This window comes from Alnus glutinosa, chromosome 14, assembly GCF_958979055.1.
Source record: "Alnus glutinosa chromosome 14, dhAlnGlut1.1, whole genome shotgun sequence".
NCBI classification, from domain to species: Eukaryota; Viridiplantae; Streptophyta; class Magnoliopsida; order Fagales; family Betulaceae; genus Alnus; species Alnus glutinosa.
Genome location: NC_084899.1, coordinates 888,047 through 903,963, shown reverse-complemented (window position 1 = coordinate 903,963; position 15,917 = coordinate 888,047). Strand labels below are relative to the sequence as shown.

Below are 15,917 nucleotides of genomic sequence, written 5' to 3'. Positions count from 1 at the left end.
CGCATTCCAAACAAAAAGAGACTTCTTGTCGTTATCCAAAAAGACAGCCCAATGTCTATCGTTTAATTCGATCTTCTTGCGGTTGCCCGTGAAATCCTGCATGCATGGCCGCGTTCCAAAGCGACCAATTGCCATAGCCAAAACTTCCACAATATTATCCGATTATGTTCTATATATATATATATATATATATATAAGTGGCATCAGACCACCATATTCAAGCACACCCAAAAAGCTTTTTTTAGAAAAAAAAAAAACTTATACGTGAGGATGATATCTCCCATTATCTTCATCTTTTCTCTCCTGCTTTCCTCCAGCCATGCTGCTGTGCAGGATTTCTGTGTCGCTGACCTCAAAGCTCCTGAAAGCACCGGAGGCTACCCTTGCAAGAAGCCTGAAGAGGTCACGGTGGCTGATTTTGTTTTCTCCGGCCTAGGCGTTGCCGGAAACACCTCAAATAGTATTAAAGCTGCAGTCACCCCGGCATTTGCCCCGCAGTTTCCTGGTGTGAACGGGCTTGGAGTTTCTTTGAATCGTCTGGACATGGCGCCTGGCGGAGTTGCACCATTACACTCACATCCTGGAGGTTCAGAAATCGTACATGTTGTGCGAGGGGCAATCACCGCTGGGTTTATTTCCTCCGCTAATAAAGTTTACTCTAAAACTCTTAAGAAGGGTGACATCATTGTTTTCCCTCAAGGATTACTACACTTCTTAGTGAATGCCGGAGGAAATCCAGCCGAAGCATATTTTAGCTTCAGTAGTGCAAACCCAGGTACCCAGCTTGTGGACACCGCTTTGTTTGGAAACGATTTACCCACTGAATTGGTGGCAGCAATATCTTTCCTTGACATTGCTCAGATTAAGAAGCTTAAGAGCGCTTTTGGTGGCACTGGTTAAGGTCGATCTTTGGAGATCTACCAATTCTTATTAATCAAAGACTCTTGTGAGAGGTCTTTGTATGAGAATTCTAAGATGTAACGTATGAGAATACGAGACTAATGTATATATGCATGAAAATTACATAATCAATATGTAGTTTATGAGAATTATGAAAGTAAATAAATAATATATTAATATTCTTCTCAAACTCAAAATGGAAGAATTCAATTTGAAATAATGAATTTTTTTTTTTGGCTGGAGATGACAATGGTAATGACCGGAGGTGGTCGGCGACAATGGTCGGAGATTTGCCTTAAATTTCAATAGGCCATTTATGGACCAAAATCAAAGTAAATTATAGACTAAAATGGGCATGAGTTTTAAACAATACCACGTATGTAAAAAAAAAAAAAAAAAATGTGCCAACTATAAGCCAAAATAAGAGTCAATTATGGGTTGAAATGAGAACCAACTATGGGCTGAAATGAGTATGAGTTTTAAACAATACTACAACTGCTAGACCTAATTAAGTCTTTAAACAATATCACAAAGACCAAACAAAAAAAAGGTCTGGGTCAACAATTGGACCAATGACCAAAAAAATTGGGCCAACAAAGGGCTAGAGATGGCAACTAGCATCCGATCCTTTTTATTTTTATTTTTTCCTTCAACCGATATATATATATAGACACACACAGAATTGACTCTCATTTACCATTAAAAGAAATCTTACTAGACTCTTCAAAATAGCTTTCTGAATTTGTTGAAATGGTTCAGAATGAGTTTCTAACAGTCTCACCAATTTGGTGAAAAAGAAAAAAAGAAAAAAAATTTGATTAGTGAATAGTACTCACAAACAATAATTAACATCGTTTACTCACCAAAGTAATAAAAAATTATTAATTTTTTCTCTCGTTCCTTTATAGAATCAACAGGATCAAGTTATCCTCAATACATTAATTTAATTTGCTCTCTTTTAGAAGCAATCTTAACTGAGGTGGTTGGGCTTTCTACGTACATCTCGAGAAGTATGGCTTGCCTTCGAACGCGCGCATGTTATATCTTCGGAAAATTATAGATTTACAACACTACCACAACAATTATACAACAGCTTCTTACATGAGGGTGAGGCCCAGTGTGTAGAGCCCACCCCCATATGAGGGGGTGTTGTGCAATTGTTGTACCGGTGAAGCGTAGGAATCAAACGTACTCCTATATCTTCTCCCTCAAGAGAAATGATCCCTACACTCATTTCTCACAACAATCCCACAACAAGCTGATGTGGCTTGTAATATTTTATTATTTTTTTTGTTTTGTTTTGTTTTATTTTTGTAAAAAAATAATAAAATATTACCAGCCACATCAACTTGTTGTGGGATTGTTGTGAGAAATGAGTGTAGGGATTATTTCTCTACAAAAAAAATAATAAAATATTACAAGCCACATCAGCTTGTTGTGGGATTGTTGTGAGAAATGAGTGTAGGGATCATTTCTCTCTCTATATATATATATATATATAAATAAGTGGCATCTAGACCATTGCATATTCAACCACACCCTAAAAGCTAAAATCACTACAAAAAAAATATGCATTTCTTGACGTTTTAATCTTGACATTTATATAAATGTCAGGTTAATATTTTTTATTGTGGCACATCGTCAAAAAATGTCAAAAAAAAGAAAAAAATTCCTAACATTTTACAATGTGCCACGAATGTTAAACTTTCTTGACACATAATTTTATTGGTTATAAAAATTGTATAAAATTTTATGACATTTAAATATGTGCCAGAATATTATAATATTTTAATGTCATATAATTTTAAATTCCTACCATTTAGATATATGCCAGAATTTTTTTTGGCAAAATCAAAATCCTGCCTAATTCTAATTCTGCTTTCGCGCGTAATATGATCAATTCAGTCAGTTTTCCTTTACTAACTGATACACATGTACGCATTATTCTTATTTTTTTCCTATCTTTTTGCCCTCATCTCTAGTAAGTAGCAATATTATTATTTTTTTTTCAATCTTTTCCCCCTCATATCTCTCCCTCATCTCCCGTAAGTATTATTTGTTTTTTATTTTTTCAATATTTTTCCCCTCCTATCTCTCCCTCTCACTACTGATCTCTCTCTCTCTCTCTCTCTCTCTCTCTCTATCTTCCATACATGTGATGATTTTTATTTAGAGTTTTCTTATTTTGTGAGGTCAGATTTAGATAGGATTTTCTTTTTAGTATTTTTAGAGTAAATTAAAATATGCTATGTTCATATGCATGTTTGAATCTCTGTTTTGATGGTCTGTAGCCTTTGTGATGTTCCCTCAGCTCGAACTATTTTCTATATGATGGTCTGTTTTGGTGCAAATCATAGTGGCTTGGACATGGGATTCATCTATTGGGGAGGTATAATGGTGGTTGTTCTCTTATCTCTAGTATAATTGTAGCTTTTTAAAAAGAATCTGGGTAGGTGGAAGTTTTCCTAAAAAACATTGACGCAGAGTTCAATGTGTTTGGCTAGCAATTATTTACTTCCGTGTAGATTTAATTTAGCTATAGGTTGGATGTACTTCTGAATCCTTAGGCTTTAAACATTTTCCTTAATTAGGCTTGATTAGGAAGATTCGGTATGGACTTACCTTTTCAGATCAGTCAGCTTCATGGGTTACCCATTTGTAGCTATCATGCATCTACAGAATAACAAAATCAAATTCGCATGAAGAGCGACAATGTAATAGATGATAAATTCCAAAAAAGAAAATCTTACAGATGATAATCAAGTCATCATATAAAGAAAGCAGGCACCGATGGAAGATCATGAACATCATACATAAAGGTTATAAGAACAAAATTCAAAAGAACATGCGTATAGGTAAATCTTTTACAGTAGCACAGAGTCAAAATTGCAAAGCTTATTCCAGTCAATTGATATTTCAAAGAACCTAATTGAGGCTTCGGATACATACTGTAAATGAACCCAGCACATTAACTTTCCTAGGCCATTAAGGAAAATTGGATTTATTTGATCACATCAATAATCAATCTATCGCTAAGCACTTGAGTTGTCATAGTAAGCATAATATCCATGGCCCCCTTCATCTTTGTCGGACAGAGTTAAATGGGTAACCGTTGCTTTTTGACACAATGCCCAATTCAGTTAGCATTCTACAATCTCAATCTTGATTCTACCATTTTGTGCTTATTATTCTACCATTAATTCCTTCTTTCTTTTTCTTTATTTTACGGTGCTTGCTTTTATTGCATGCAACTTATTTCCTGTTATTGAATGGTCTAGAAAGTTTGTTCTTTGGCCTTTCATTATTTGGTCCAGAAGTAGTTTTCCATTATCTGACGTTTATTTTTCATTCATATTCTCGCTTCATAAAGAATAAAAAAAACTAGTCTCACATTTATGGTCTAGAAAGCCGCCTCAACCAAGGGCACTCCTTTCATTTTTCTGTTATCAATTCTATTTCCTGTGAAATTCAGTATTTTAATAGCTCTTTTTATAACCATCTCGTTGTGCAGCTCCATTGAGAGCTAAAAAATGGTGCAATCTCATGCTTTGGTGTCTTTTAATTTTGCTTTGATGGCAAGCTTCTCTACTGCATTTGTCTTCTTTCTTTTATGGGAAAATACCCCTTTAACTACTTCATAATTTGCAAGCCCTTTCTAACTTTTAATTGCTAGAATGTTCCTTGATGTCATCGATTGAAAAAGGGTCACCAAAATGCCGAGACCCTTGAAGTCTTGGCATTTTAAACCACCATGACTTTTGTCCTCGAGTGTGTGGGATTTTGTTGCCTAATACTAATAGGCCATTTAGAGTCTGATTTGCATATGTTGGATTGATGGGTCATGGGTGTATAGAACGTACAATTTGTTCAATATGTATATGTTGGACTACTTTATAATTGACATTTAGATTACTTCCTCCTTTCTACTATCTAGACTAATGTGCTTCATATGAAAATGCAGGAGTGAGGATACATGCTGGGAAATATTTTGTAGACAAAATGCAGAGACTTGGGATATGCACCTTTAGGAATGGGGAGATAGTCCAGATTGATTAAAAATTTAACTAAATACTTTTGTAGCTTGTTGCTGACTATGGGATTGATCATATTAATTTTTTGTAGCAGCTAGTATAGTACTTGGATGTTTCTTAATTAATAGTTGGGATTGTTTGATGCTATTTTGTTATATTAATTAAATATATAAGATGTTTTCCCTTGGTTATTTGTCAATTTTGATTTTTTATATTAAAAGGTTTTAAAAAATTTGATTATACTGGAATAATTCCAGTATAATCAATTTTTTTAAATTGGGAATCATCTTTCATGGCACATATATCATGTGCCAGTAAACCAATAGAAACTAAGGCTTCGTGGCACATAAATCATGTGCAATGAAACATGCAGGAAATTAAAATTGCTAGCACATATATATGTGCCATGAAACACAGTTTGCTGGCACATATTTATGTGCAAAATTGTGTTTCCTGGCACATATATATGTGCCAAAAAATTGAGTTTTCTGGCATATGATTTATGTGCTAGCAAAATTGAGTTCCTGCACATATATCATGTGCCAGAAAACCAATTTTAATGACACATAACTTATGTGTCAGGAAATTTTCTTGACATATAAGTTATGTGATAGGAAACAAACTTTCTCGACTTCAAAGCTGCAACGTTAGAGATATGTGAGGAATTAAAGGTCAAGAATTGTTTCTTGACATTTAATACCTACTTCTTGACACATAACAAATGCCAAGAAATGCATTTTATTTTTTTTGTAGAGAATACTTGTACGTGAGGATGATGTCTCCCATTATCTTCATCTTTTCTCTCCGCACGGCTTTCCTCTAGCCATGCTGCTGTTCAGGACTTCTGTGTCACTGACCTTACAACTCCTGAAAGCCCCGCAGGCTACGCTTGCAAGAAGCCTGAAAATGTCAAGGTGGCTGAATTTGTTTTCTCCGGCCTAGGCGTTGCTGTCATCCTAGCATTTGTGGAGCAGTTTCCTGGTGTGAACGGGCTTGGACTTTCTTTTGCTCGTCTGGACATGGCACCTGGTGGAGTTGTGCCGATCCACACATCCTAGAGGTTCAGAAGCCGTACATGTTGTGAAAGGGAGAATCACCGCTGGGTTTGTTTGTAAGAAATTACATATGTGTCCCTATGCCACATTTAATAGTTGTAATGGTAATGGCTAAATAATTACTGTAACGGAAATTATAATAATTGTATTCAATATGATTTAAACGGTTTTTTATATTCCACATTATGATTCATGATAATAACGGTTTTTATATTTATGTTTCTGATTTAGGGAGGAATAAAATTAGCTAGCCATTAAAGATGAGGGTCCCTAATCTACCTATATAAAAAGCCCTATATATCTATCTATTGGCACCTGTAGGCATAAGTCAGAAGATCTTCAGTCTAAATTTTCTTTTGCAAAATTTATGTTTATCGCTAAGGCTTCTTCATATGTTTGAGCAAAAATAGCTAGAGGTATTTATATTTAATTTCGCTGTTTATTTTTATTTATTTAGCATTTTATTTAAGTTATGCTTATATATGGTATCAGAGCCTGCCTCTATGCCAATTTGCTCAGCATAAAATTTTGGTTGAATCGATTAGATTTCTTTGTGAATTAAAGTTTGCCTCTTTAATTGTACAAGAAATTTTGCTAAACTGTTTTGTTGAAATTTGCATCTGTTCATGTTCACATATGGACATATGGTTGAAAGACATGCGGTTTAGATGGTTTTCTATTTGTGAAAAAGATTAATAACTTTATCACGATTCTGGATTTTTTTTCTAAATGTATTTACCGTTTTGCCCTTGTAAAACCCACTATGCAATTTTTTTTTTTTTTTTTTAAGACCCATGGCCGATTGCTTCTCTGCGGATGCCATTCGCCAGTGGTTTTAATCCGCATGAAGTTGGTGCTGGCCTTTTTTGTGACCGGCATCGTTCCGACGTCGATAGGCTCTCCCATACTATGAAAATCACGGATTTGCCCAAGAAAACCCATGGTTGAAACTTGCAGCATCGCAAACCCGCCAGATGTTCAAGGATTCAGAAGTGATTTATCACTGTATAAGGTAGAATCAGGAATCATATATCGGGTTCTTCATCCTTGCCATGAAACCTACCATTCACAATCGGCCGATTTCCCTCAGCACCGTCTATTGAGCGGTTTTTCCGTTGCATGCAAGAGGCACCGGCCCTCTATGTGGCGGGCATCGTTCTGTGTGAGGAGAGGTTGCTTCCAGCGGCCTCTCCTCATCACTGGATCTTGGACAAATGGTGACGTGGGTCGCCGTGTCTCCTGAGCAGCGACCCTTCGTGGCCACTGCATGAGGTGGCAGCGTTGAAGGGCGGCCGGCGCAATGAGGAAGAAGGAGGCTGCAACGGCGCAGGGTTTAGGGTTTCAAAATTTTTCCTGGTCAAAGTGGTGTATTTTCAGGTTAATGGGTCATAATCCGGGTAGGGTTTCAAAGTTTGAAAGGCTTTTGGGCTTGGGTTTATTTCGGGTCAAGGGTTATTTTTCGGGTTAATGGGTAATGCATTCGGGTATGGTTTTTAAAACCCATGTAAACTTTGGGCACTAAGTGGGCTAACCCGAATGGGCCAGCCCAATGAAGTAAATCCAGCATAGCCCAATCGAGAAACCCAAGAGGCTTGATCCAATTTTTTTTTTTAAAAAAAGGGTCATTAAGTGGGCTGACCCAAAAGCCCAACCCATTTCTAGCAGCCCATCCAGAATTAAAAACATTTGGGTTATTGTGGGGTTTAAAACTTGGGTTCTAGGTATAAAGGGCCTAAGGCCACTTACTAAACCATTAGGCCATGCTATTTATTATGCTCTCATGTCATAAATTAATTTCTCTTATTTTTTACATGTTCAATGTTAAAATTATTGTTTCTTTAATAGTTGAACTTATGGATATATTCAATTTGTTTAATTTATATTATTTAAATATAAATTGTTTGATGCCTGGACCCAAAGTATGATTAACAATACCATATATGCCGGTGTGTTTACAGTACTATCTAAGAATGCAATGTCTATAAAAGTTCTAACTAGGAAAGTATTGAGATTTAAGAGTGTCCAAGTGACCCCCCTCACTTTCCTAGAAACTCACCTGGTTGCACATTGGAAAATATTGTTGACATCATTTAGCTTTTGGTTTGTTATATTCCTGGGGTCATTTGTGGGCATCTATAAAGTTGTTAGATGTTAATGAAGTTACAATAATTATGATAATTTTGGGAGAGCCAAAGCATCTCAATTTTGAATGATAATTGCATCAAGATTACACACACGTAATTATCATAATAATTTTGGGAGAGCCACAACATTCCATTTTTTATTAATAATTACATCAGGATTACACGTATGAACATCGTAAAGAATTTTTTAGATGTTCATGAATTGCAGCGTAATTATTATTATTTTGAGAGAGCCACAACATCCTAATTTTATAATTATTACATAAAGGTCGTACACATTTGAACTTTATATAGAAAAATTAACATCATGTTGTAATTAATCATAAAATTAATTGCTTATCCCCACAGGGATGTTTTTATTTTTATGACTTAATTAAAATAAGATAACAAATTTAGCATTAAAAGTAAAGTTTCTCTTAGGCCCATAGGTACAGAGAATTTTATTTATTAATGTTTAAATTTGTTAGTCTTATTAATAAATGGTAAATTTCATGCATGGTGCAACATTTGCCCACAAATATGTTGAAATTTACTATTTACTATTAAATTGGCATTGGCTAATTTAAAATAAAGTTACTTCATAGCATTAAAGTATTCTTTTGTTTATTTTTTGTTATTGCAGTTATTCCTATCACTCTACTTTTAGTAGTTATATGTTCCAATACTTTATACTAGTAATTTTTCTGATTGGAAAAATGCTTTTACAGTCTCCAAAGTATTTCTAATCCCATTATGGGAATGAAGAATATGATAGGTTAGTCCTTAAAGGTTAAGATTATTTAAGTCATTCTTGGTATATTTCATTTTGAATTCTCTTTTCTGATTATAGTATTTTATATTGTGGCACACATAAGGATAATCGGTTAGTTAAAGGAACTTCTAACTGCGTGTGTTCAAGAAGATGAGAGAATCCATAAAATCTTCACATGGTTACTCATGTTAAGGAAAATACCAATAAAGACAATCATGCCCGACATTTAAAGCATGAGAATAAGGTGTCAATAAAGTGTTTTGTTAATCAAGATACTTATTTCTCTTACAATAAAGAAAACATAAGGGCATATAAAGAAAAATTGCATGAAGTAAAATAAATGACTTGAAATTAAGAAAATCTCATATATCTAGTGTGTAGTGAATCTCCTTTATTGACTCTTTTAAATATGTTGTAGATTGATTCTGGTTAACAATCAATGTTGTCAACACAATGCAATGTTTTCTTAAAATGAATAACACGTGTTTACAATTGAAGATTATTGGGATTTATAGATTAATTTTAAAATTCAGTTATTTTTTTACCTCAATAATGTTTTAAATATTCCAGAATTTTCAAGAAAATTTTAATTTATATTTTAACTTTTTAAATAAAATTTCAATTTTTTAACTTGCAAATTTTATTTTGGGTGGAATATTAGTTGATAGTTTATTAAAATTTATCTATATCCCATCCTTTAAGCAAATTTATTGTTTATTTTTGCATATTGATGTTGACGTAAAGTGAAGTTTTGTGAATGAAAAATGCTCTTGTTATAGCATTGGAGATTGAATTATATCTCCATGAAGAAAATAAAAGTCGATAAGTAATAATTTATTGACTTTGATACTTGTGTGAATTGCATAAGGGAAAACATTCCAACAAAACCATTAAAGATGCCAAAAAAAGCCTTTTGAAATTTTTGAGATGATGCACATTGATATGTGTTGACCTTTTTATACTCACTGCCTAAATGGTCAGAGATATTTTTTAGTGATGGCCATATAAGATTTATGTATCTATATCTTCTAAAATAATAAGGCTAAGGTATTGAATGCTTTCAATACCTATAAGGTAGAAAAAGATAAACAACATGAAGATTATAAGATCTAATATAGACAAAGAGTATTATAGTAGGTACACACAAAATGGTAATTGATTAGTAATATTAATATTCTATTACCCTTATAGAGTAAAGCCTTGAAGACTGTTGTGTATATGTTAAACAAGATTTCATATAAGGTTGTCCTTAAGACACCTTTCAAGTATGAAATAGATGGAAGCCAAGTTTAAATTATTTACACATGTGGGGTTTGCCTTGCTAGAGAGGGGATTTACAATATTCCTCTAAAGAAATTAAATTCAAGGACAACTATCGAATCTTTTATAGGCTATACAATAAACTCTAAGAGATTTTTATGTTTTATTATCCTTCATATAATCCTAGAGTTATTGATTGTAAAATTCTAGAGGATGTTGAACCTAGTGTGAGTGTTTATCCTCAAAGGTTTACTTAGAGGAAACACGAGAGTTGACTGAAGGTCCTTCATATGAAGGATGTTTGATTGTACTTATAGAAAATCAAATTAATTACCTTGAGCTACAATCAGTTTTTGAATTATCAACTCATGAAGAATAGGTTCAGTATGAATCTACTCAGACTTTGTAAAATGCAAATGAAGTAGAATTAAGAAGATCCTATGAAATAAGAAAATCAACAATCCCTAGTGATTAAGTTGTATACCTCAAGAGTCTGATTTTGATGTTGGATCTAAGGATAATCCAAATTGTTTTCAGAAGCCATGATTGGAGATAATTCCACATTATGATACAATAGCTCATTCTGATCTAGAGCTACATCAAATGAATATGAAAACAACTTTCTTGAATTGGGATCTTAAAGATGAGGTCTACATGAGACAATCTAAAGGTTTTATAGATAACAGTCAGAATGTTTGCAAAATTAATAAATCTATTTTTGGGCTGATACAGATCTCCCATCAGTAGTATACTTTTTACTAGGTTATTGTTTTATTGATTATTGAAAATCTTGTTAATTAGTATATATACCTTAAGGTCAGTGGGAGTAAAGTAATCTTTCTAGTCCTATATATAAATATTATTTTGTAAGTAGTGATTTAAGTTTCGCCACATAAAGTTCCTCTCACAAAACTTCGAAACGAAGGATTTGGGTGAAACCTCTTATGTCTTTGACATAGAGATTCACAAGAGACACAAAGCACATTAACATTGTCTCGGAAGGCCTACATTGAATAAGTTTTGGGAAGATTTAGAATGAAGGATGTTGCACCTTCAGTAGCAACTAAGAGGGACAAATTTAATACATATTAAATGTCCCAAAATGTATTCGAACAAATGGCAGATAAAAGGTCTTTTGTAAGCATCTGCATTATACAACCTAATGCAAGCATAGACTTGCACTAAACTTAACAATTGGACTGGGCTGCAAATAAAGTCTTGTGGTATACGCAAGAAACCAAAAAAAAAAAAAACAACCTAAAGATACACTTACCATTTGGTGGTGGTTGGTTATTCAGATTTTGAATTTTTTTGGTTGTGTAGATAGTAGAAAGTCTACTTTATAGTATATATTTTCTTATTGAGGGATATATCATAGAGATGTAGAAAACATACTATAATTGCTACGTCTACCAAGAAAGTTAAAATTCTTATATGCTATGAATTTTATTATACTGGCATGATAGATGAGACATTTTGTTAAAAGTCTTAAAATTGTCGATTTACAGTTAGACCATAAAGATATTCTGCGATAATTCTACTGTAATATTATTTTATAAGTAGAAGCAGAAATAAATATATCGACATCAAGTATCTCAGTACAAGAGAACATTAAGAAGACATAAAATGTATATTGAGCATATAAGTATTGAATTAATGATTGCGGATCCTATGACTAAAAGTTTACCAATAAAGAAAGTATAAATTCATGCGGAGCATATGAAATTCATTAATCCATTTTTGCTTAGTTTCTCTCTATTTGGTCTATAGACATCAAGTTATTGTTAATAAAGTTTTGTACACATTTGTTACATTATCCATGTGGATAAAATTAAAGCTGGACCCGAATAACTTATGAGAAGTTTATTCATAAAGTTTGATTACCCATATAGTATTCATTTAGGGAATATGATATATATAATACATGGAAGGGACGGCTTATTATATAAAGTTTTACCGCCATGATCATGTATAGTATTCTTTGAGTGAGTGGTAGCATTTCATGAATAGTGGAATAAATAAAGTAATGGTCATATTGAAGAACCGAACATCATAAGAAATTATATGTGTCATCAAGGCCAAGCGGGAGAATGTAAGAATTACATGTCTCCCTATGCCACATTTAATAGTTGTAACGGTAACGACTAAATAATTACTGTAACGATAATTATAATGATTGTATTCAATATGATTTAAACAGTTTTTTTATATTCCACATTATGGTTCATGATAATAACGGTTTTATATTTATGTTTTTTATTTAATTCATTGATGGGAGGAATAAAATCAGCTAGCCATTAAAGATGAGGGTCACTGATCTACCTATATAAAGAGCCATATGTATTCATCTATTGGCACCTGTAAGCATAGGTCAGAAGATCTTCAGTCTAAATTTTCTTTTGCAGAATTTTTGTTTATCGCTAAGGCTTCTTCATATGTTTTAGCAAAAATAGCTAAAGGTATTTATAATGAATTCTGCTGTTTATTTTTATTTATTTAACATTTTATTTAAGTTATGCTTACATTGTTTCCTCCGCTAATAAAGTTTAGGGTTAAATAACTAATTGCCCTATGTGGTTTCCGAACTTTATTTTTTGCCTCTTAAGTTTTCATTTTTATCATAGAAGGTACCTGTGCTATGGGAAAAGACGGAAATGGTACATCCGTTCATTTTTCTGTCCAAAACTAACGTCTCATCATGTCATCCTACATGTGTCGGCGTACCTGTGCGACACCTGCCCCCATAGTCATATTCGCGCTGACGTGGCTACTATATATATATATATCTAGCCACTTTGGGCCACATGGTGGTGGCTGGCCACTCCCAAGACCAGTTTTGGGGGTGGCCGAACCACCCCCATGGGCCAAAACTTTTTTTTTTTTTTTTTTTTTTCACTTTGGCCTATGGGGTGGTCGAGCCACCCCCATATCGACTGGTCTAGGGGTAGCTGAACCATTCTCGTGGCCCTCGAGGGTGTTTCGGCCACCTCCAGTGGCAAAAGTAGAAAAGAAAAAAAAAAAGAAAAGAATTTGGCCTTTGAGGGTGGCCGAACCACCCCCAGGCAGCCACCGTCATGTGGCCCAAAGTGGTAGCTTAGCCACCCTGAGATATTATTTTATTTTTTAAGTCCTTAAAATAAAAAAAATAATATATATATATAGTAGCCACGCCAGCACTGACATGGCTCTAGGGATAGGTGTCGCACAGGTACGCTGACACGTATAGGATGACATGGCGAGAAGTTAGTTTTTGATGAAAAAATGAACGGGAAGTATCATTTCCATCTTTTCCCATAGCACAAGTACCTCCTATGATAAAAATGAAAATTGAAGAGACAAAAAATAAAAATTTTAAATCACAGGGGTGTGTAAGGTTTTTAACTCTAAAATTTACCTTAAAACTCTTAAGAAGGGTGACATCATGGCTTTCCCTCAAGGATTACTACACTTCCAAGTGAATGCCAGTCAATTTCCAACCGATGCATTTGCTATCTTCAGTAGTAATAAATATTTTATGCCGTGCCAAATCCTAAAATATTAAAGGATTAAATACGTTACAGCCTCATGTGGTTTCAAGTCTTTATTTTTTGTCATCTGTGCTTTTATTTTTATCGCAAGTGGTACCTATACTATAGAAAAATATGGAAATGGTACCTTCATCCATTTTTCTGTCTAAAACTAACGAATTTCTACGTCAGTGACATGTGGCACCATTAAAAATTACGACACGTGGCTGCACAATTTTTTATTGGTGCCCTTGGGGTGGTTCGGCCACCCTAAGGGCCAAAGTGTAAAAAATAAAAAAAAAATAAAAAAAAAAAGAAAAAAAAAAAGAGAGAGAGAGAGAGAAAAGAAAAAGAAAAAGAAAAAGAAAAAGATGTTTTGGCCTTTGGGGGTGGTCGAACCACCCCCATGTAGCCCAAATGAGTGCAGGCTGAGTTTAATTTTTTTTAAAAAAAAAAAAGCTTAAAATTGAAAAAAGAAAATTAAAAAAATGATTTTTATTAATTATTTTTAAAGCCTCAAAATAAAAAATAAAAGTATATATATATATGTCAGCAATTTGTCACAATTTTAATGGTATTGTGTGTCGTTAATGTGAAAATTCGTCAATTTTGAACAAATGTACTATTTTCTTTTTTTTTCATAGCAAAGGGTAGTACCACATGTAAAAAAAAAATTAAAGCAATTGGAATAAAAAAATAAAGATTTAAAACTACATAAGGCAAAAGGGTATTTAACTCAAAATTAAAACTTTTTCAACAAAAAAAAAAAAAAGCCAAAACAAACTTGACTAAGTCAAAGTCCTCGACAAGCAACGAATTCGTTTACAAAGGCATGCATTGCAGACCAATAGATATTTCTCTCTCTTCCGCATTCCAAACAAAAAGAAACTTCGATCTTGTCTTACGTTATCCGAAAAAAGATCACATCCGACATCATTACAGCTCAAAATATATATATATATATATATATATATAGAGTAATGATTCATTACTCTCTAAATATATAACATTTTATCATCTATTTTAATTTATTTGTAAAAATTAAAAAATTAAAAAAATAATAATTTATTACCACCTAAATATATAATTTTTCACTATCTATTTTAATTTATTTGTAAAATTTAAAAAATTTTAAAACATAGTGAAAAATAACATTGCCACATAAATAAAATAATAAAATATTATATATTTAGGTAATATTGAATCGTATATATGTCTATGGTTTCTTCTTGCGGTTGCCCGTGAAATCCTTCATGGCCGCATCCAAAGCGACCAATTGCCACAGCCAAAACTTCCACAATATTATCCAATTAAGTTCTATATATATATATATATATATATATATATATATAAAAGTGGCATCAGATCGACCACCATATTCAAGCACACCCTAAAAGCTTTTAAAAAAAAAAAAAACTAATACGTCATGAGGATGATATCTCCCATTATCTTCATCTTTTCTCTCCTGCTTTCCTCCAGCCATGCTGCTGTGCAGGACTTCTGTGTCGCTGACCTCACAGCTCCTGAAAGCCCCACAGGCTACGCTTGCAAGAAGCCTGAACAGGTCACGGTGGCTGATTTTGTTTTCTCCGGCCTAGGCGTTGCCGGAAACACCTCAAATAGTATATTTAAAGCTGCAATCACCCGCGCAGTTGCCTCGCAGTTTCCCGGTTTGAACGGGCTTGGAATTTCTTTGGGTCGTCTGGACTTGGCGCCTGGTGGAGTTGCGCCATTACACACACATCCTGGAGGTACTGAAGTCGCACATGTTGTGCGAGGGTCAATCACCGCTGGGTTTATTTCCTCTGCTAATAAAGTTTACTTTAAAACTCTTAAGGAGGGTGACATCATGGTTTTCCCTCAAGGATTACTACACTTCTTAGCGAATGCCGGAGGAATTCCAGCCGTAGCATATGCTAGCTTCAGTAGTGAAAACCCAGGTCTCCAGATTGTGGACTTGGCTTTGTTTGGAAACAATTTACCCACTGAATTGGTGGCAGCAATATCTTTCCTTGACATTCCTCAGATTAAGAAGCTTAAGAGCGCTCTTGGTGGCACTGGTTAAGGTCGATCGATCTTTGGAGATCTACCAATTCTTATTAATCAAAGACTCTTTTGAGAGGTCTTTGTATGATAATTGTAAGATCTAATTAACATATGAGAATTATGAGAGTAATGTATGTATGAGAAATACATAATTAATATGTAATGTATGAGAATTATGAGAGTAAATAAATAATACATTAACATTTTCCTCAAACTCAAAGCAG

The 15,917-nt window shown here is 33.8% G+C and overlaps 2 protein-coding genes across 2 annotated transcripts; both read left to right on the top strand.

The window, feature by feature from the left end:
• Nucleotides 1-264: 264 nt before the first annotated feature.
• On the top strand, nt 265-900 carry LOC133858119 (auxin-binding protein ABP19a-like). Its single transcript, XM_062293565.1, has one exon. The coding sequence runs from the start codon at nt 271-273 to the stop codon at nt 898-900; it is 630 nt and encodes a 209-aa protein (XP_062149549.1). The 5' UTR covers nt 265-270.
• Nucleotides 901-15,026: 14,126 nt separating this feature from the next.
• LOC133858018 (auxin-binding protein ABP19a-like) lies at nt 15,027-15,712 on the top strand. The gene has a single exon (XM_062293428.1). The coding sequence runs from the start codon at nt 15,074-15,076 to the stop codon at nt 15,710-15,712; it is 639 nt and encodes a 212-aa protein (XP_062149412.1). The 5' UTR covers nt 15,027-15,073.
• Nucleotides 15,713-15,917: the final 205 nt, after the last annotated feature.